General features: G+C 45.2%; 1 protein-coding gene across 3 annotated transcripts in view; it reads left to right on the forward strand.

Moving 5' to 3' along the window:
• FRMD4A (FERM domain containing 4A) overlaps nt 1-21,789 on the forward strand; it is a 385,672-nt gene that overhangs the window by 141,304 nt on the left and 222,579 nt on the right. The window contains exon 1 of one of the 3 annotated variants that reach the window (XM_052790913.1): nt 19,245-19,361. The exons of the other annotated variants lie outside the window; for them this stretch is intronic. Coding sequence (XP_052646873.1) covers nt 19,296-19,361 — 66 coding nt within the window. The 5' untranslated portion in view covers nt 19,245-19,295. Of the gene's footprint in view, nt 1-19,244; nt 19,362-21,789 lie in introns of those variants that run through there. 3 annotated transcript variants of the gene reach the window in all.

The raw sequence follows: 21,789 nt of genomic DNA on the forward strand, positions 1-21,789 counted from the left end.
TGAGCCTCTTGCCCAGTCTCTTGCCTAAACGTAGACCATCTTTGCTGTTTCTGTCTGCTCGTGAGGTCTCTGCAGCACTTCCTATTCAAAGAGGGTTTGGATATTTTCAGTGACAATGGGGTTTTTTGCAAATCGCACGCTGAGGACTCTTCTCTTACGAGCAAGCGTGTTGCAGATGTGCTGGGACACGAACCATGTTCTCACACAGAAACAAACCACTAGCCTCCCTTAACAGCACGCTACAAACCTCACATGGCTTCAGAGCCCCAGGATGCGTGTTGTGGATCTCAGAGAGCTGAGAAAAGATGAACTCCATAAATAATTTGCAGGTGATAAATGGTGGTAGCTTCCCCAAGACCCAGTGCAGGCAGGGCTGGGCCAGCTCACCTGCTACTCCCACAGCCAGGGAGTCTGTCTGACTGGCAGCCCTTTCCCCATCACAACTAAACAAATAATTTATACGCAAACATAATATTTACAAATCTGTGCTCTTGTGCCTGCCTTTTAAATCCCATTCCTGCGTGGAAAATAGCCATGAGATGTAGCAGACTGGTAAGAAAATGAGAGGTTTCTGCTGTTTAGGTCACCAGGCTATGTCCTATCTGAGTTAGTAGCAGCCATCAGATGCAGATAAGAAGGCCGATTTTGGTCACCCAGGGGCACGAGGCAGCTGTGAACCTGGTCCATCTGCCTAGCTGGGCAAAGCAAAAGCAGTGACTCTGTGAAACTGGCCAATGCATTTTTGTCTGCTTGGTAAAATGAATATAAAGTGAGTGGATGGATTCAGCCTGTTGCCTGTGAAATGAAAGCTGTCGGCCCTGCGAGGATAAGTGCAGGTCTGTGAGTAGGCACGTGTTAAGGGACCTGCACACGCTGCCCAGTAACTGTCCTGGAGGTAGCATGGTCACAGAGCACACTGCCAGACAAAGCCATGCTCAGGATGAGCGCTTGTATCACAAAATCAACAGAGGTTGGAAGAGACCTCTGGAGATCATCTCATCCAACCACCGGCTCAAAGCGGCGTCACTTACAAACAGCAGGTTGCTCGGGGCCATGTCTAGCTGGGTTTTGAATATCTCCAAGGATGGAGACTCCACAACTTCCCTGGGCAACCCATGCCAATACTCGGTCATCGTCACAATAAAAAGTGCATCTCCAGCTTTGCTTCCACCAACCTTATCCCAAAGGGCATGTTGCACAGATTTCATGCTCCCTGCGACAGAAGGGTGAGACACCTTGGCAAGACAGGTGTGATTCATTTTATCTGTGCTGTACCTATTTCACAAAGAGAGAGAAAACTTCAAATGCCAAAGCAAGCAACCAGGCTTTTAGAAGATCCTCAAAATAATGAAAAGCATCACTGTTACAAGCAGCAGCTTTTAATGCTTTTTTCCTCCCTTCATTTCTCTTTTTTCTCTTTTTTTCAGCTGTGTAATGAACACTTTGAAAAGAACATAGTTCCCTATGCTTCAACCCAGAAGCTACTTCTTACTAACAGGAATTGGGAACAATGCTTTTATTTTACTGCCTGGCAGGGTTTTGGGGGAGCTTTTGGTACAGGGGGTTGACAGAGACCTGGATACAGGATGCTCCATTGATCTTAGCTGTTCCTGCCTTCTTAAGCTGTGTTGTGACCATTTATACCTCAAAGCTTCTGAAAACGGGGTATTTGCTTATAAGAAGTGCAGTCATATCTGTCAAAGACTATAAGACTGTAGTCCCTTATACGACATAATAACCGCACAAATAGGCACGGAAGCTCCAAAATAGAATAGCTTAATTGGTTTGCTTTCCCAAGGAGATACTGTGCCAGACAATGAACCACAACAACTTAAATCTACGCTTAACAATAGCTTCATCCATAAATAGGATATTTCTAAGCAATGGGAAGAACATTTGGGGTAGAACTAGATAACATTTTTCAGATGAATAGTTTATTTCCTAATAAATGCAGTTTCAGGCTGACTGAAACTATCCACAGACTCAGGCTGAATTCAGCTAATTCAGCTAAAAAGGGGGACCCTATTTTTCTTGACAAACCACAAGAGCTCCGTTCTAACATTTCAACAAGAAACATTTAAATCATTCACTTAAGAAAACTCTTCATCTTAGGATTCAGCTTGATTTTATTTCTTTATTTTGAAAAGCATACCCCCAAATTAAATGAATTATCTTATTTTGGGTCTATCGCAAATAAATTCTTTCAGCTTTATAGCAGGGAAAACAAAAGATTTAGAAGGACTTTGTCTGTTCCCACAGGCCTGCTCTGGGGCTTTGCTTGCTTTTTCCAGTGGCTTTGGAGTGTGAACGTAATGTACAGCCAGTGAGCTTGTCTTTACAGCTGATAAAGCGAGTTACACTAGGGTCATGTTGAAATGAACCCTGGATACAGGTCAAGTACATAAAATAGAGTTCTCCTCCAGCGGCCTCACGTTACAGATCTGATTTATGTTTCTAGTGCTTATGGTTCTGTTTGGAGCCTGGCATGGTTACATGCAATCTGCCCAGCCAAGCTTGAAAGCTCCTCTTTTCTCAACTTGCTCGTATAAGGTAGGGAAGGTAAGAGGCGTAAGAATCAGCTTTAAAAGTCAGAGATTGATGGAGCCAACACCAGTGGGTCTTGCTTTACCAAATGCATTCACTTACTGTAAACTGTGGGAAGAAAACTTGCTGAAATAATTCTTCCAAACAGACAAAATATGCCTTTTCCAGGCAATCTGACATTTGAAAAGCCTCATTAATAATGGTTGCAAAGTGTGGAGAAACTATAGCTTCTACCCATGGGTCACAAGGCATTTTGCATGTATTATCTGAGCATCAGAAGATAAAAGGGAAGAAATCAATCTAGGCCTGATTTTCGTAGAGGTTTCACAGTGGTGCCTGGAGAGATTATTAAAAATATCTAAGCAGATTAACACACGTAAGTCCTCTGAAAAGCAGTGGGGTTTAGACACCATACATGCTATTCCTTTTTGCAAATCATAGTCAGAAAAAGTGACATCTAAACTAAGCAACTTCAAGTGTCTAATTCATGTGCTTAAATAGCCTACGATGTCCCTGCATTGCTCTGCGGTCCATGCAGGGTGTGGGAGGGATGGCAAAGCTGCATCACACTCCTGCTCTGAATCACACTCGGGAGGACATGACCCATGACATAACATTACAGCTCTGCTAGGTCAAACCGAGGTTCATCTGCCCCAAAACCCAGCCTCCAACAGCAGCCAGCCACAAACACTTAGGAGAAGGGTAATACAAGGCGAGTCTGGAGAGATGCTTCCCGAGTACCTCCTCCCACTGCCCAAGAGTCACAAGTTCAGCCACTTCCTGACTTCATCATTTTTAATAATCTTTTATGGACTTTTCCTATGTTAATTTGCCTAATTATATTTCCAACCCACTTATGCTATTGGCCTTCCCTGCTGGTGAGACTTTCCCTACTTTCACCATGAGCTATTCAAATAAGAGCTTTTTCTCATTCTAAATCTGCAGCCACACTGTGTCATTGCATAGTTCTTAGTCCTGGTGTTATAGCATAAAATAATTTAAAAAAAGAATAATCGTTCTCTATTCACCAGCTGTGTCCTTCATGATTTTAAACACTTTGATCATATCTTCCCTCTGTCATCTTTCCCAGTCTGAATGCTCCTTATCTGTTTAGTCCCACTGCATAAGAAATTGTTTCCTACCTATACAGGGAGCCTGTGGTTAAAGCTTAATGTGGGTTGCTACATCGGGCCGTGAGGATACATCCCCTTGCCCCACACTGAAGCACACATACCTTTGAGATGGCACATAGCAGGCACGAGACTGTGCCCAGTGCCAGGACTGAGCAGGGAAGGGAATGGAAAGAGTTGTATTTGGCTGGGTCTCTGGAGGAAATGTATGAGGCAAGACAATAATAAGCCAGTTTAAATATACTGTCTTCTGGATATGCATTTCTGGACCCAGAAATGCTGCTTCTCTGGGATTCACAGATCACGAAAAGTCTGCAAACCTTTTAGGAGAAGCCACAGATCTTGGTTTTTTTCTTAGAAGCCATGTAGACCAGAAGCTACTCTAATGCATTCAGACCTCGGTCCATGATGTGCTTAGTAGTCACAACTCCCAAAGAGGCCCTTAGGAAATGTAGATTCTCAGCATTTATAATGATCAGGCCAAATATACATGACAGAGTCATAATAACTCAGCGCTGGCAACCACATCCACAGTTCACGTGTGCTTCTCATTCACTTCCCTGCGCTCAGGTGTTCTCAGAAGTTGGATTTCTAAAACTAGTTGAGAAAGTCTTTCTTCAGCAATCCTGCATGCTGCCTTTTCCCATCCCATTTCATTTTTCAAAGTTGTGTTTCACCCTAGAAGAAGAAAAAGATTTTTCCAACTTGGGGAGACAGCAGCTGTAAAAGGGAGACAGAACAAGAAAAAGCAATGGGTTGCAGTAGGTGAGAAGCACGTGGCAAAGAGTGTCCTAGAGAAGTGGAAGAACCATACTCAAGATTTCCACTGCTCTCCACCTCCATCTGCTCAGCACTCTGCCCGCTTGGCTGCTGAGGCACAGATTTCTCTCCTGTTTTGACAAAAAAGGTCCTGTGCTGGTCATAGGAACAATCCCACCACAAGTTTGTCAAAATTAATCTGTGCATCCTAAAACTATGAATCCTTTTTCTGTTCAATATATGTTTAAGAACATCATAAGGATATTTTTCTAGGTGATCTACAAAGGGAAATGCTCCTTGTATGTGAACTGTCTCCTCATTCCCTCAACCCAGCGAGAGTGGTCACATAAACCAAGGGGTACGCAGAGATGTTTGTGACTGAATTATCACAGATTAGCAAGTTATTACTGTTAATTTAAATTAATATGGTTTATGTTATATTATAATGTGCTGGAAGCATGCAAACATCTTCACTTCAAGCTGATGACTAGTGATCTGTTAAGCCATGATAACTTCAGCTCTTGCAGTGCATCTCCCTTCTTGAGGGAAAAGCTGAAATGCTTGATGCCATTATAGCCAGTGGCAGGTGAATGCTGCAGTGACATAAATAAAATCAGTGTGTCCTTGGTGCTTGAGTCAGAGCACACCAAAACATCCTTTTGAAATGAAGCAGACCATATATTTTAATGTCTGCAGACATCAGAAAGATGTTTCGAAGAACAAACAGGTGATTTTCTTTCCTGGGGGTTAAATGCTCCTTGTGCCTCCCACCATCCATGTCCAGGGTCAGTCCAGTAGAGGTGATGGTCAAATCCAGCCCAGATCCTGTCCTTGGATGGTCTCATGTGCCTTCCAGAAAGGCTGAGCAGTTTTACCATGACCGCAACCATCCTCCGCAGACATTAAGTGGGGTTTTCACACACTTCAGCTGACTGCTCAGGTGGCATCGAAGGCTTTTGCCATACAATCCCAGAGCAGCAGGGATCTCCAGGGATGTGGTCTTTGAATGTTTTCCTCTCACTTTCTAGTGCATGTAACATCTCTGTGCTGTATGCTTTGTAATCTTTAGAGGTCTCTCACCGCCCCATGCCACCAAGCTTCCCCTCTGCCTCTCCAAGCCCTTCGATCAGGGCACTTTGCCCTGACATACCCATCAGAGGAGACATGGCTGCATACAACCATTGGGCACCTCCCCAGTTGACAGTGATGAGCGGCTTGATTTCTAGGCTGCCTTTTCCTCCTGTATCTGTGCCCCCCCCTTCCCCTCATGCTGCTGCCCATTGCTTTCAGCTGGGGGATGAAGCATGTCTCAGAGCAAAGCTGCTCTCAAGGGCTCAGACCTGAGCCAGTAAGCGGCTGTAAGCAATGCAAGACAGTGCTCCTTGGGACACCCTCTCCCTCCTGACCTCCTGACCAGGTGAGAAAATGACGTAGGGAAATATAAACACCAAGATATGTGTCCAGGATGTGGAAAAGAATGGGGGTCTTTTCATTTTGTTTTGGTCGTTTTCCTTAAAGTGATGAATGAACCCAAATTTCCCATCTCGTATCTCTATCACCTGCCTGTTTTCCTCAGCAAATCAAGAGTAATCTGCAAGCATTGTCTGTCCATATGTTAGATCTGATTGCTGTAGGAGGATGGATGTATCAGCAAGGAATGTAGTTCAGCTCTAAAACTGGCCCAGTGCCCCACAGACCTTCTCCATTTCTTTATATTAGCCAGCAGGACATTTGGGGCTTGGTACTTATTTTACGGTATAGAAAGTGTGCAAAGATACAGAGGCAGCAAGAAAACCCTTCTGTAGGTGTTTGTGTGACACCTGCACCTGGGGACCGGTCTGCTGAGCTCGGCGGGGTGCCTGATGCAAGTGAATTCTTAGATATGGAGAGAGGAAAGAGAAAGATGATGTGAGTGAACATCGCTGGGAGAGGAGCCTCAGGAGAGACTGTGCCTCAGCAGGGAGCATAAGCACCTTCACCTTATTAATAATCTCTTTTTTAAGGAGGAAGAGGGTCATCCTGATGCTGTCTGGTGTCGGGGTTTAGCTAGAGTGCAGCTCTCTAACGAAGGGCAGGCCACTGTGAGAAGTGTTTTGGGACTGAAGGAATTAAGGACCCTGGCTTGTACCTAGAGTTGAAACAGAAATTGCTGTGGGGCTTAAACCTGTTTTTAACAAGAGTACGTAGCCTGCCAGATCTGGTGAGAGATTAGCAATTTAATTATACAGGCCTTGGCTTCCTGCTTTCCATTAAGTGCCTAAAACCCCTCTAAAGAGGCCCATTACCTTGTCTTTTTTTGCTCTTGCATTAACTAGGCAGTTCAGAGCAACATAAATGCAGAAGCAGGACAGGGGTTCCCTTGCAGAGATCTCGGGGTTTAATAGCTAAGTGCCTCCTGATGGATCTGTCAGAGCAACCCACGAGAGCAAAACCTGTCACTCCCTGGAGCGACCATTAGCTTTATCTCCAGAGTCCCTGCAAGCGCTTTCTGTTTGTCCCTTGTTGAACTCACGGAGGAGAGCACGGGCTCTTCTCGGGCGGCTGGCTGACTTTGAGAGCGAGGGAGGCAAAGCAAGCAAGCCAGGCTGCAGGCACAGGGATTTGGGGCAGAAAGCTTCAGCGGGAGCCTTTGGGGATGTCATAGCGGATGTCTGAGTGCTCCTTCACATGGGAAACAAGGGAAGGGCAGGCAGAAAGCTGCTGAAAAACATGTGACATCCAACCTGCTGAGCTCTGAAAGGCTGTTTGAAATAGGGAGCCAGGAGGAAAAAGTGGCAGCCGGGACCTTTTTGTGTTTTCCATTCACAGGAAGCAAATGTTTTAAGGATTGTGAGGTCCCATAGCATAAGCGATGAACTCTCTGCAATTGTTTTGCTTTCCTGCAAGGGCTGTGGAGCATTTTTGGACAGTCCTGCTTCACAGATGCTCTTCAGAGGTGGGAATTGACTTGTGTTAATTGTGCAAGTCTATCCATGCACATAGCCATTGCAGTCCCTGTGATTTGCTAAGACTGTATTGGCAGTGTAGGGAGCAGATACCATGTGCTTTTAACAGGTATTTTCCTGATAAATGCCCTTATGACTCAGAAAAGTAGTGATTTCTGCATCCCGTATGCCTTTGTACATCTACAGGGCAGAGCTAAGAAAGGACAAAACCCCAGAGCACCAGGCTGCTGCCGCCAGAGATGTTGGCTGTCTGTTTTACCTAAAATCCTTTAAAAACCAAAGCAAGAACATCTACTCTGCAGGCAGCACAGGAAACCTTGCAAGGATGTAATGGAGCGTAATCAGTGACAGATTTGTCATCTCTATTCCATCGCTGTGGCATGGGGAGGAATCACTGCTGATGGTTTCAGCAAAGCACCATGATAGAAGAGACGGTTGCCTGTTCAAGCTATTTTTATGTCGTGTTAAGCCAGGCGTCAGTTTCTGGGACAGGGAGAGGGAAATGCGTTTCTCTTTGGTCAGTCATTTGGCCCTGGGGGTCAGCCCGCTTTGGGGGTCGTGCAGGGAGAGGGTGTAAGACAGGGTGCGATGGCACTGCTCGAGGTCTCCCTGGTGCCTGATTTGTGTGATCTGATCACACCTTCAGAAGTAAGCCACACTCCAGCCTTGGGATCAGAAAGTCATCTCCCCGGATCATATTGTCAGGGGTGTTGTGCCTTTACCTGGCGTGCCTCCCTGGAACCATCCGGGAAATTCGACTAATGCATCTTATGGTCATGCAGGAGCATTGGCAATGCTTTGTTGCCTCCTGCCACAGCTTCCAGCCTTATTTACATTAGAGTGTTGGTGGGTTTTGTGATGACCGGGACACGGGAAGAAGATGCCCTCTGGCTCTTCCTAAACTAAACATCATACCTAGGAGTACCTGCAGCAGCATCAGGAGTGTGAAGTGGCTGAGCCAACCGAGGTGGTCCTTCCCATCTCCCTCCTGCTGCTGGCCCTTGCCAGGGTTTGAGGAGGGGATTCATCCCACCAAGCTGCCGAGGGTCCCTCCAGGACTCAGTGGAGGGAAAGGTTGAAGGCCCATGGCATGAATGGCCTTTTTTTGGAACTGCTTGTTGGTCTTCTCTGACCATGGACGGCGAGGTAAGGCCCATGTTAGCCAAGATACCCGCCCTGTAGGGAGCTCAGTGAGGGTGAAATGAATCTTGGGGGGACCAGATGTCAGGTCATGGAGAACGGTATCCCCCTGGGAGTCTCACACTCCCTGCACCCTTCCTAAAACCTTGACTCTTCCAACCAAGAGATTATCTCGCAATGCCAGTCTCAGTCAGAAAACAGAAGATTTTTTACCCTTCAGCATCCTGGGGAAGAGCATTAAAGTACAGCAAAGTATAACAAAACTAGGAGGCAATGAGAAAGAGCCCAAACAGTATTTATTTTCTTTTTTGAGTTCTATAGTTGGAGGCCTTTTTTTTTAGCAAATAAAATCATGCTGAGGTCTGATTCATGTTTCTTTAATGCCTCAGAAGTCTGCAGTGTCATTCTCCAGGTTTGGCGTCCTAATTCAAAGTGAAATACACAAAGCCAAAAGGAGTGTGTCAAGGAGTTTCTCTAGCTTTCATCATCTTTTTTTTCCATGAGTAGGCGCTGTCCTTTTTTAACTGACTAACAATGTGTAAAAGGGAATAGAGGGAAGGGCTTGGTAATAAAATGTTAAAGAGATTTTTATTATTATTTTCAGTGGTATCAGGACAGAGCCTTCACACATATAATATCAGCTAAACATTCAACAACTGAAACTTGTTCTTACCAAGCTTATAACAACTCCCTGCAGCATACCTGCAGTGTCAGGCTATTAGGACAAATTAACAGTTATTAATAGATGCTGTCAGCAACTGGATACATACCATAAGAGGAGCTTTATCTTTACACAAAATAAGGATATGAAAAAATACGCGAGGATGAGGCGCAAGCTCCCACGGCTCTGCAGACCCTCGCGGGTGCCGGCCGAGCTCAGGGTCTGCGCACCCCTGCCGAAGGTGAGCTGCTGGCGCCGGGGCGGAGGTGGGTGCTGCGGGATGTGAAGGGCTGGGATGGGGCAGTGGTGATGGGATAAAATTTAATTATGGACTTCTGTAGGAGTTTCCCAAACCCAAAATCTTCTGAAGAGGGAGGAGGGAGTGGGATAGAGTGGGACGGGGAGGTGGGGACCTCTTCCCGGAGACATGGAGACCTCTGCTATATCCTCTGGCCAGATTAAATAAGGGGTTGCTTCACTACATTAAGTCTCTTCAAATTCAGGCTAAAAGAGCAAGTGGGAGCCCACAGGGGCTGCTGAGAGTGGTCAGCTGGGAGCAGGTTGGAAAAACGTCCTCCCTAATCCCCATCCGCAATCAAGAGAGACAGAGGTTTCTGCTCCAATCTGCCTCTGGAGAAACCTCTCCCTCTCGCTGACTAAGTGCAGAGTGGTCGCCTAAGCAGGGGGTTAAAATCACTGAAAATCTCCCTGCTCCCCTCCATCCCCGTCACCTCTACAACATTGTCATGTGCATAGTTTAAAGTTTCAGGACATTGCTTCTTCATGAGTCATCAAGCTCTGCTATCCAAAAGCCCATGCATCACTTATAGCAGGAAACACTGCAAATGTTTCTAAATGCCCAGCCTTACAAGAAGTGCCGGGGAAATAACCTGTCATTGCCTGAGGATAATTTCTGTGAGCTGTGATGGATGTGAGCTAGAGGAGGAAGGAGGCAAGGGGATGTGAAGTCTGGTGGGTCAAGCACAGGACATTGTTTTGGTAGTTTTAGGGGCACTGGATTCCTCTGTGCCTCCGTGTATCTTGCTGTAAGTGATAATGTGACCTGAGAGCATCATACCCGCCGCATCAGGCAGGTTAATTCACTTCTGCTTGCAAAATACCTGGAAATCTCAGAGCGAGGTGGAGGGGGTGTCCCATGTTCACTGTGGAAGACCCGGGCAATAGAACTCTTCAGCAAACACAGCGTGATGGAGAGGGGCTCAGTTGCCCCAAGTCCCTCTTGTGCGGACTCCAGCCACATGGGTAGCACCGAGGATGAGGACTGCTGTTTGCATCGCTGGGGCCCCAACCCTCTTGCTGTGCCAGACTTTGTAGAAATACTAATAGCAGAATTACGGGCATGCATCACCAGGGGACCATAAATATCATTTTTAATTAACTGGCTATTCTACAGAGGAGACTTTGTGTAGTACTGCGAGACATGGGAACAAAGTTCAGCCTGTCCCTGTGACAGAGCTCCAAATTTCCCCTGCTCTCTCCCGACCCAACGCCAGCAAACAGATGTGCTCTGTGCCTCCTATTTATGTGCTCCCAAGAAATTAGCACCCCATTAAGCTACACAATGCAGTGCATTTATTTTTATTTCACTGCACTGCAGCCTTTCAATGTTAACTCTGCACTGTTTCTTACTGGAATCAAATCCAGACTAGCACCAGGAGCTGCTTAAATCAACAGCCTATGAGGTATGAAATTTGTGCAGCAGAATTAGTGCCTATAGCTTAAGATAAAGCAGCCCCCAAGCTGCAAAGTCAAATGTTTGATCCAGGTCCAAAAGGAAAAGGACAGAGGAGGAAGATTTAACTTCTAAATACCTGAAGCTGGGACTGTGATTTGTCTGCAGACCCATTTTAAGGCAATAAACAGCTATATTTATATCTCCTGAATGTGCCTATTATTTCACGATCTCGCCCAAACAAGTGAAAGTGACATAACAAAGCAGTACTGTATGGAGCCAAAAAACATATAAAAAGCAATTGAACCATTATAGATGCAGTCTCGGGCAAGCTCAGTCTATTTTTAATCATTTTAATAATGCAGCTGATTTGCTACATCAAGGAGGGAAGCTGAAGAGGCATCCCTCCCAGCAAGCTAAATAATAGGCTCGTGTGGCTCAGTGACATCTGGACATCTCCAAGAGCGTGCATGGCACAGCAGTCTCCCAGGGAAATGGTAACACTGCAGAAACCCTGCCCAGCAGGTCACCTTGAAGCATGGGAGGCCCCGAAGACAAATGGATGATGCTTTAGGAAAGTGAGGGGAGAAGCCAGTGGGACATTGAATTGTGGCAAATAGAATTAGAAAAGGGGAAGGTTTCTTGATAATTTAAAAAAAGAACATTTTGATTGCTGTGATTTGGGTAGGTGAATTACGTTGCAGAGATTTCAGCCATGGGAGGCAGATTTGGGTATTCACAGACTAACCAGGTCAGGGAACTATTGATTTCTCCATGTTCTCTGTGTTCTCCGTGTTTTCCACGTTCTCCACGTTCTCCATGACCACAGTCCTCTCTCTCCATCTGAAAAGCCAAGACCCATCTGAGCATCACCCACTCAGCTCACCTGTACCAAAGACAAAATGGCTCATGCAGCCTTGGGTGGCTTGCTGGTCCTGGGGGAAGTCTGGAAGAAAGAAAACTTGAGGTTTCCCCTCTCTTCCAGAGTGGCCTTTAAATAAGAGTGCATGTGAGAAGGACAGGGGACAGATGCCTTCTAGCCAAAGGATGGCTTTCAGGGCACTCAGTTAAATTGTGAAAATAAAACAGTATCTTAGTTACAGAGGGTGGTGTGAGGCCATCAAGGAAAGAGGGACCACCCGTGAGAAGAGAGTAATGCAATGGAGACAGTGAAAAAAGTCAGACAGCAGCAGCTATCCCCAGGAAGGAGATGAGATGTTGGTTGAATATAGTGACAATAAAGCAGAAATTATAGCCATGATTTTTAAACTTGAAAGCCAAGTGGTCTACGACACCTGGGACTCTTCAGGGGCAGGATGATCTGGGACTCCATTTTGCTGATGCTAAGCTGGCTTCATAAAACAAACTGAAATGTCCTTGTAAAAGGCTGGGGTGAGCCTTGATGCTAAACCTGTCAGGGCTGCATGTCTCCAGTCATCGCTTTCCTTCTTCTTAATACCTCAAGGCTGCTGGCGCTTCCCATCTGGGGACTTTCTTATAAAAACGTTTATCTTGTTGTCGTGTGGAAGCAGCATTTTTTCTCCGTTATGGAGCTATGTCAATCCCACTGCGGGCAAGAGGTCAGGAATGGGACTCCCACGCTCATTCTTCATCTGGCGGCACAGGCCAGCCCCAGCCTGGCAAGCCTGTCAGCCGCAAGCAATGACTTCTCCATCCCATTGCCAGCGAGGGGATGGACAGACACGTGGGATCTCGGCTGGCCCGTTGAGCAGCCCTCAGTCGCGTTGTAGCCTTGCCTGGCAGTGGACTATGTACCTGCAGGCTTGGCCCACGCAGTTTAGGGTGGGGAGCTGCTCGTGAAGGAAAGGCATGTCTGTAACTGAGATTGCCATCGGCATGCTCAGCCCCTTTCTCCACAGATGGTCTCGCACGTCAGCTTTGCCAGCAGCAATACAGCTACAGGTCAAAGTAGCTGCCCCTCCATGGGGTGTCATCACTTTGGGACAAAGGCAAGACTTATAAATAAAGGGAAATAAACATATATAAATCCCTCTTATAAAAAAATAAATAAATAAAATCAAAAAAAGCATACTTGCTGTGAGACAGGTAGCTCCCGTTCAGTAGATCAGAGCTACAGGTTGCTTAAGCCATTCTCCGCAACTAGTGTCACACCATTTCCATGGCTTCAGCATGCACATACCTTCCATGCAAGCCTAGCAGTAGTATCTAAAGGTCTGGTGACTTCACTGAATCTCTGGTATGTCTGTCTTTTGAGGGTTGTCCTGGTCAACAGGGGTCAAAGCAGTTCATGGAGAACTTAGTTTTGCAGAGTCTGGAATTGGCTTAGGCATTTAGGAAAATTCATGATAAATTTGGGGCAGCTTCTCATACAGGACTGAAACTTAAGAGTAGTCATACTGGGTCAGAACAAAGGTCCATGCAATGTCGCATCTTCAGCAGTAGGTGTGAGTGATGCAGAGAGGAGAGTGGAAAACATACGTGATACTTTCCCTGGATATTCTCCCACCTTCCACATGTTTTCAACTCAAGGACCTCCCGTGTTGGATGTTGCCTCTAGATGCCCAGTATCCCTCTATGGATTTATCATCTTTTAATTTGTCCAGTCTTTTTCTGAACCCAGGTAAAATTTTGCATCCTTACCATCCTTCAGCAAGGAGTGCCACAGATCAACTATCAGCTGTGCTTGAATTGCTTCCTTTAATTTGTTCTGAGCGTGGCTCCTGCCAGCTTCATTTGATGCACCCTTATTCTTGTATTGGGTGAAACAGTGAACAGTTGATCCCTTTTCACCCTCTTTGTGTCACTCACCATCCCTCTGTAGATCTCCTTAATTTCTCCTTCAGGCATCTTTTTTTTTTTTCCAGACCAAAGAGTCCATTTTGCTTACTTAGTCCTTTCTTTATAGGCCATTTTTTCACATTTAATCATCTTTACTGCCTTTCCTTGAATCCTGTCCATCATCTCTATATCTTTTCTGGAGATAAAGGGATCAGCAGATAGTATTCAAGATGTAAGTGAACCCTGGTTTGATTCAGTGGCATATTAATATTCTCTTTTGCTTGCCCCTTGGTAATTGTTAATATTTTATTTGCTTATTCCACCACTGCTGAGCAATGACCTGATATTTCATAGAACTATTATAATCCAAATATCTTACTCCTGAGTGAGCCCAGAGCCCATAATTTTATACATGAAGTTCAGAACATTTTTCCTGCCATGAACATTACTTCACATTTGGCTACATTAAATTTAATTTACTGTTTTATTGCTCCTTCACTTAGTCTCATCATATGTTTCTACAGGCCCTTGCTCTCACTACCCTGAATACCACGGTGTCACCTGCAAACTGTGCTCCCTCACTGCTCACCCCCTTTCTCAGGTTGTCTATGAATAGGTAGAGCAGCGCGTGTCCTCACCCAGATCCCTGGAGAAAACCAAAAGGCCATCTCCTCGCTGCCTTGATTGCACAGACTCAAGGTTTGCAGGACTCCTTCTCTGGAGATACTGTGTCATAGCTAGATGCCTTCTTTAGGTGAAGATGTTGCATTTCATCCTGGAGCATAGCTTTGAGGTTGGGCCATAGGCTGATGTTCAGCCTTTGATGCAGCATTAGGTTAATGCATTCATTGGAAAATTATCACCAAGGCCTTCAGCTGTCATTGAAAGCTACTGCAGGATGGGGTTGACTTGCAGCATCATGAACTAAGGTGAGGGCAGATGGCTGTGCCCTGCGCCAGCTGGAGCCTGCTAGGCTTCACACTTAGCTCCAGACTCGGTGAATTACTGCAATCCAACCTGGAGGTGTCAGGCTGATGAGTTCCTATGTACAGGCTTTTGGGTGGGAAGGAAAACTGGAGGTGGAAGAAGGGGTTTGGAAGCTGATGCTTCCCTGTCATCCGAGGTTACCAAGAGGATGGGACCTCCCTCTTCACCTTCCCCAAAGAGAACAGCTTTATGCTTTGTTGCAGCAGATCTATTATTTGCTCTCAAGAGGAGAAAGCACAGGAAAAACCTGTGTAGGAGATCAAAAAGACTCATCTTCAAATCCTCACTTTGATTATTTAAAGCAGAAAAGTTCATAAAAGTTCTCTGCTGGTTGAGTAGAAACACAGCCTGGCTTGCAGCAGCTGAGTTGCCATCCCACCCCACGCTTGTGGAATGGCAAAGGCACTGCCCCAAATGGGCTTTCATCCGTATTTGCCTTACATGTTCATAATTCATAATTACGGAGGACTTGACCCCTTGGCTAAACCAAGTGAAGGTGAGCCAGGCTACCTTTCCTGATGGGCTCCGTGACCCAGGCACGCTTTTTGCCTCATACAAGAATAATCTGCCTGTTCTTCCCCTCAGAATCCTCAGCTCCCATCTTTGCAAGCGGGGCTGGCCCAAACATAGCATCCTGGGACTAATTAGGCTCAGATCTGCTCTTTAACCCTTTCTTGTCTGCTTTTGGCTTTCTTCACTACACTGCACTCTGGTTTTACACCCCTGTCTTTTTGTATGCCAGGCCTTGCAGGGTGACTTTTTCCTACCATCACCAACCACCTTCACCCCTGAAACTCCCCTAAGAAAACAATTCTGGGACCCAGTTGTGTCCCACAACATTTCAGCTTTTGAAAAACAGCATATTTTGCTGAAATCTCATTTTGGCAAAAATGTTCCAACAGTCTCCACTTTTCAGCTCTCTTCTGATATCTTATTCCCAAATAGTAGAAAAAAACTAGGAAGGAAGTGAGGGGAAAATGTGGGTGTAGAGGAACATCCTGTTCTGCACAAATACCCTGGTGTGTTGTCAGATGGATGCTCTGCTTTAAATAGAAAAGGTCTCACGCTTGCAAAGGCCAAAATAATAAATTCTCAGGAATTGGAAAAGATGGAAATAATGATTTAATAAAGAAAGTGTTTGGACTTACTGCATTAAAGAATCAACCAAGTTAAAGATTCTCATTATCACACGCAATCTCATTTTTGTGTGTACCTATAATGCACACATTCACAGAGGGTTTGGGAGTAATCCCTGGGGAACTCAGTGAAATTCTGTCTCTTGTTTATTGTATTTGAGAGGCTATTTCCATAAAAGAGGTCATTTGGGGTAAGCAATATTGAAGTGAGAGTTAGAAGAGAGCCAACAGGATAGATTCAGAGGTCCCCAAGCTTTCATGTGTTTGAAGAAGTTCTTCTGCTTAGATCTGATTTTGTGACTGATTTCTGCTATCCACTTTTTGCAAGGGGTTGAGTGAAACAACTTTCTGCACTCTGGTGTCCTTTTTTTTTTTTTTATTGTCAGTATTTTTTTACTACAGTCACACCAACTGCTTCAGTTATCACTAGAACAAGGAGACAATTCTTTTTTTCCTCATCTTCTGCACACTTTCTATATTCTAGAACTCTTCCCATTGTGCTTTGCTTTGATTCTGAAATTTTTAGTGCAATTTGAAGGAAAAGTGGAAAGAGAGGTACCCTTGGCTACAAAATACCCTGCAGTATACTAGTTAGGAAAATTCCACAGCTCGCACTTCAGCAAAGCAACTTTTTACATCAGCAGCATTTTCCCCAAACTTCTGATCATCTCTAAAGACAGTTAATAGTGATCAGTAGTAGGACAATTGCTAAGCTGAGTACTGCAACTGCAAGAGTCTAAGAGCTGGTATATCTCATCTCTCTGCTATTTATTGTTGTGATAATGGAAGCCCAGGCCATGTAAAGCTGAGCCTGGGTGAGAACCTGTGAACCCATTCATCTTCCCTGCCGTCGCCAGTGGAGCACATGGTGGTTTTAGTGCCAGGTGTTTCTTGAGCAGGAATCGGGGAAGCCATTATGTGTTCCCTTCAGCCATTTTCTTGTGCCTGACACTATTTTCTCCATCGGTTTTGAAATAATCTTAAAATTCATCTTTGTGAACACAAAAATGAGCCTGTGTTGGAGTCAAAGAGTCTGTCACATGGACACTGCATTCTGACCCTGGAAGATGTCTCCTGTTGTTTATCTCTGTGGCCAATACAATGCAGCTACAGGGACAGTCAAGGGGCACAAGTGACATGGTTGCCCTGCGCTATCGCACAGAGGGATCCTACAGAAAAGGTTCTTTAATTTCATATTTCAGTATTTAACACATAGCCTTTGTGCAATAGATGGGATGGGGAGGGGAGAAGTGATCACATGTTCGGTTCCAGTAAAGTTCTTGTTGTGGTCAGACTGGTTGGACAGTACTCTCAGTTAGTGGCGGACAAACACATGATTCAATCCTGGCAGACCTCTGTTGGCTCATAGTGACACAGCCTGAGCACTGCTTGCTGTGGACCAGAGCTGGGGACCTGCAAAAGGACAGTCATGCATCCTTGTACCCAGCCTGCTCTTGTAGAAACCACAGCTTTCTGGGATCTCTGAGTTTCCATGCATGCCGGAGGAGATGAAGGCTTAACAACAGTCAGGTCGTCTTCTGCAAATACTTCCTAGAGAGCAGAGCGCGTGAAATCCTGTCTGCAGTGAAGCCCATATGGGCCCGTGCAGCGGAGAGCAATGCATGCTAGCTCACTCACCAGCGTCCTGCATTATGGTTCCCTGAGTTTCAACCACCTTCAACGTAATACCCTCCCAATATATTTCTTTGTGGTTTAATCCATGCTCATTAAAACACCCCTCCACTCAGACTGGTGAAGATAAACACTTTGTCAAAGCTTTAATGAAAGGGCAGCATGTGGATGATGAATGGGCTTTCTCTGCAGCAGACAAGCTTCCCGTGCTGGGTTTATTTCTGGAGCAACTGACCTATTATCTGATGCAGGGCCTTGTGTGAATGAGAGTTGGTCCATCCGGAAAATGAATAACATGCCCTTCTTTGCTATTGAAACTATCCATCATATCATGTCCCAAATGGTCTATCATGTTGTTGTCTAGTAAAACTCGGCCATCAGAGGCAGCTCCTGTTCAGATGCTGATGCTAGATGTCTGAAAATGTGATTTCAGCTATAACTCTGAGGACATTTAGTTGGAATTTATGACTAGAGGTCCCTCTAAGCTCCATCAACTCTATCCATCTCACACGTTCATAAATAATACTGGTCTTCAGTTTCTGAATCCTTTAGGGCAGCCTTGTGGTTTTTTCCCAGTGTCTGGAATACATCACATGCAAGATTTCACTCTGAGATTTCAAACCGCGTGGGTACACATCAAATAAAAAAAAAAAGAGTTTGGCTGAGCAATGTGAACACCATGGAAGGCAGTTTGATGAACTTGGCACTGTCTAGGATGCAGGAGACTTCGGCACCACTCCCGGCCATACTAAGATTTTCAGTATTTCTCCTTTTTGTGCCTCAGTTTCCTTTCTATTTGGTTCCCAGCTAGCATTAACCAAAATCGTTGAAGGATCCCCATTGGGTTCAGCTTTGGTTGGATCAGGTCCATCAGTACCTTCCCACTACATGTGGTGCTGTGAGAGCTACAGACAAAAAGTGCTAAGCAAGCAGAAATGTCACCTTTTCTCCATTGACTTAAGTAGGAGCAGATGTGCGGAGGAAGAGCAAGCACTTAGGATCATGCTTTAAACTTTCCATAAATACAGTAAAAGGAAGGGTCTAGCCCTGAGAAGTGCTTAGCATCCTGGACGGGGATGCTGCAGAGCTGAAGGGTTTGAGTGGTGGGAGGACATTTCAGAGGGGGTGCCAGGGTGTTTGCAGAGTCAAGCCCTGTAGGATTATTTGAGGTTATTCTCCTTCATACATAACCTCAGCAGTCGCCACTGTAGTCCAATGCCTTGGGGAATGGGTAAGGGAATCTATTAATACTCTTAGGAAAAAAATTAGTATCCAAACAACTTTTGTTTCCTTGTTTTTTACACGTCTGTGCTCTCCTCTGTCATTAGCTACAGCGCAGAGCCTGGTATGCTCTGACAAAGAGCTATTGATGGTGTGCTTGTGTGAATTGGCCCAGCACTGGTCACAGCCAACTTCTGTGGGACCTGCTGCCCCCGTTTTACAATACGCTCCAGTGTGCTGAGCCATTTGTGAAAGGTCAGAAATGAACAGAGAAATGGACTGGAGTCAAAAACAAGTAGTCCTATAAATATCATAGTCAAAGGCAATTTATTCCATTCCTCCCCTCTCTCTCCCTCTGTGTGTGTCTCTCCCTCCCTCTGTTGTGGTTTCCCAGATATAACTCCATGTTTCTGACTGGGGAGCTCTGAAAGGAAAGCAGCATGCACATTGCAGCTTCTGCTCCCATCTTGCACACACTGAATAATCCTCAGTCCCACCAGCAGGACTGACAGCCAGCACGGAGTCAAGGCATCATCTGGACTCAAATGTTAAGTTTTGATTTCTCGGATTTTCTTTATCTGTGAGAAACTCATTTGCTACAGTTTGAGAACTAGCTTTGGCCACAGACGGTTTGGATTGGGACTTCTGAGGGCTTTTCTCCATCCGCAGCTAACATTTGACTTCACAATGACTTTAGCAGCTAAATTAGAGGATATTGAAGTGACGCTGGAGCACCTACTAATGGATGTGTTCGTAAGTAAGCTACAATTTCCTATTTAAAGTGAGATGCTAATAATCCAGAAGGCAGCGTACAAATTTAATGGTGTATCCAAGTGTTGCATTGACTTAATTCTTTACTTTTCCCGATAAACTCTGTGTCCAACACTACCAATGTGTTGTGGTACAGCTAAGGCATCTACTGCAAGCAGTAACATGAAAAACTGGAACTGTGTGACTCCAGGGCAGGCTATATTCTGCATTGGTTTTGTGTATCACCTACAATCTTGATGAAGTACATGAAAAGGAGGAGAGATTTGGTCAATTTGAGGAATATCTCTGTAAAAGAGGTGCATTGACAGAGCTTTTAAACTGTCTATTGCTTAGCATTGAGTGTCCTTGGCTTTAGGATTTTGACAGCTATTAGATTACAGTCTTTTACCACTTTGCCTTTCGGGTTAGTTTTGTAAGAGATGGAGGAACAAGCAAAAGTAGTTGTGTTTTCAAGAAAATCAAATTTATTCCTCCTGGATGTATCAAACACTTTAAACCAGTGTTAATCTGGAATTGCTTCCTTGAAATCATCAAAGCTCAGTGAAGCAATGTATGATTGACTTCTGCACATCTGAGATAAGAATCTGTCTGTATCATCTCTTTTTAAAAGTTTCTTAAAAATATCAAAACATTTCAAAACAGATTTCTGCTATTTCCAACACAACTTGATGGTTTTTGCCTAAAGGTCAGAGATAGCCATGTTTTGGAAGTTTTTTGTGGGGTGGGGGGAAAACAATGATGAGGGATTGCCAGATCATTTATCTTCTTCAAAAAAAAAAGTCATGCCAAGGTGATCTGTACTCTCTGAATTCGGGCTATAAGAAATAAGACAGCAAGTGAAATTCTGCATTTTCAGAAGAGTTTTTTGGCATCTCTTAAATGAAATACTTCACATTTCAGGGTCTAATGATGAGGAATCTTAGGCATCAACCACAAAAGTGAAAAACAGGAGAGCTTGCCAGCTCTCTAGCCTGTGGTCCAGTTACTAAGGTGTCCACCTGTGCTGTGAAAGGGATTCAAGTCTCTCTGGGCTGGCGTCTCCCCTCAGCACTTTGGGGAGTGCCCTGTCCCCTTTCCCATGGGTTGCTGAGATAGGGGATGGAGGAAAACAGTTGGAAGCTGCCCTGTCAAAGCCTCTACGTAGGGTATGAAATACTGAAATACTCTTTGGGCTGTAAGATTTGAATCAACCTAATGATTATTTGCCACTCTTGGGTTCAACTCCTTTCTCCAGCTCCGAGTACCATGCATCCCAGAGAAAATCCCTAAGGGTTTAAATCCCCACGACAAGCAAAGACGCAACATCCGCATCTCATGACCACAGCACGCTGTGAAACTTACTCTGTGTGGGAAGGGGCCGGTGCTTTCTTTGGACTACTTGCAGTTGCTGTAGAATAAACCTGGCACCACAATCCCTCTTGGTATATTTGTAGCTCAGCATCACTTCATCTAGCTGGGTGCTTGACACTTGGAAGACTGAGAGCCTCCGTGGGGCAGGTGTCATTGAACAGTGGGTTCTTAACGGCATTTTGTCGCAGGGTAGCTCCAAGCAGTATCTCAGAGACTGCCAAGATCTAGAAAGCCAAGGACGACTGAGTTGATTGAGGCTGAAAATTCCTACATGTGTCTGACTGTGTTTGAAGGGTGTGAAAAGCCTCCTGCCCTGCTGGGAACAACCCAACTCTGTAAGACAGGTCATAGGGAATCATTTCTTCTTGCCTCTTCATGTCCCATCATGTGAACTGGTTTGGAGCTGTGCCTAGGCTTTGTCTATTGTTACGTCCATCCCTTGCTTCCACCCAAGTGTCTTTCGTCATGGGTTTTTGACTTTGGTTTGGGGGATTTTTTTTGCAGTGAGGGTGACAGTAGACCAAATAAAATATGGGCCAAATTCTCCAGAGATGCAGGTGGCCTCAGCTTGTGAAACCAATGGAGCTCTTCTCGGTTTGTGTTTTGAACTGGTCCCTCAAATGTGTAATTCCAGAAACCCAGTGAAACGTCCCCAGCTGGGACACTGCAGTCACAGCTGAAATTGTGATGCAGGGACATGTCTATGCAGTGCCATGCTGTGCCGCGCCGGAGCCCCAGCTGGCTCTGGAAGAGCTGGTGTGTCTGTGCAGCATTGTGCAGGGGCACACTGCAGTAGTGTCGCTGCTTCGCCCCCCTTGTCCCTCTGCAGAGCCTGGGGCTGAAAGACTCAGGGGTAGCACGTCCAGGCTTCATGTCTCACTTTGATTATCAGGACTGTGAATCTAACCTAGCCTCTATGCAAATCAAAGAAATAAGTTTTCCCCGATGAGCAACCATGTCTTCAGCCAGCTGGGCTCTTCTAAAAACTACCTAGGAATTATGGCAGGAAGAATTATGGATAATCTAGACCAAATACTCCAAATGCAGAATCATTTTGTCT

This window comes from Harpia harpyja, chromosome 6 (genome assembly GCF_026419915.1).
Source record: "Harpia harpyja isolate bHarHar1 chromosome 6, bHarHar1 primary haplotype, whole genome shotgun sequence".
NCBI classification, from domain to species: domain Eukaryota; kingdom Metazoa; phylum Chordata; class Aves; order Accipitriformes; family Accipitridae; genus Harpia; species Harpia harpyja.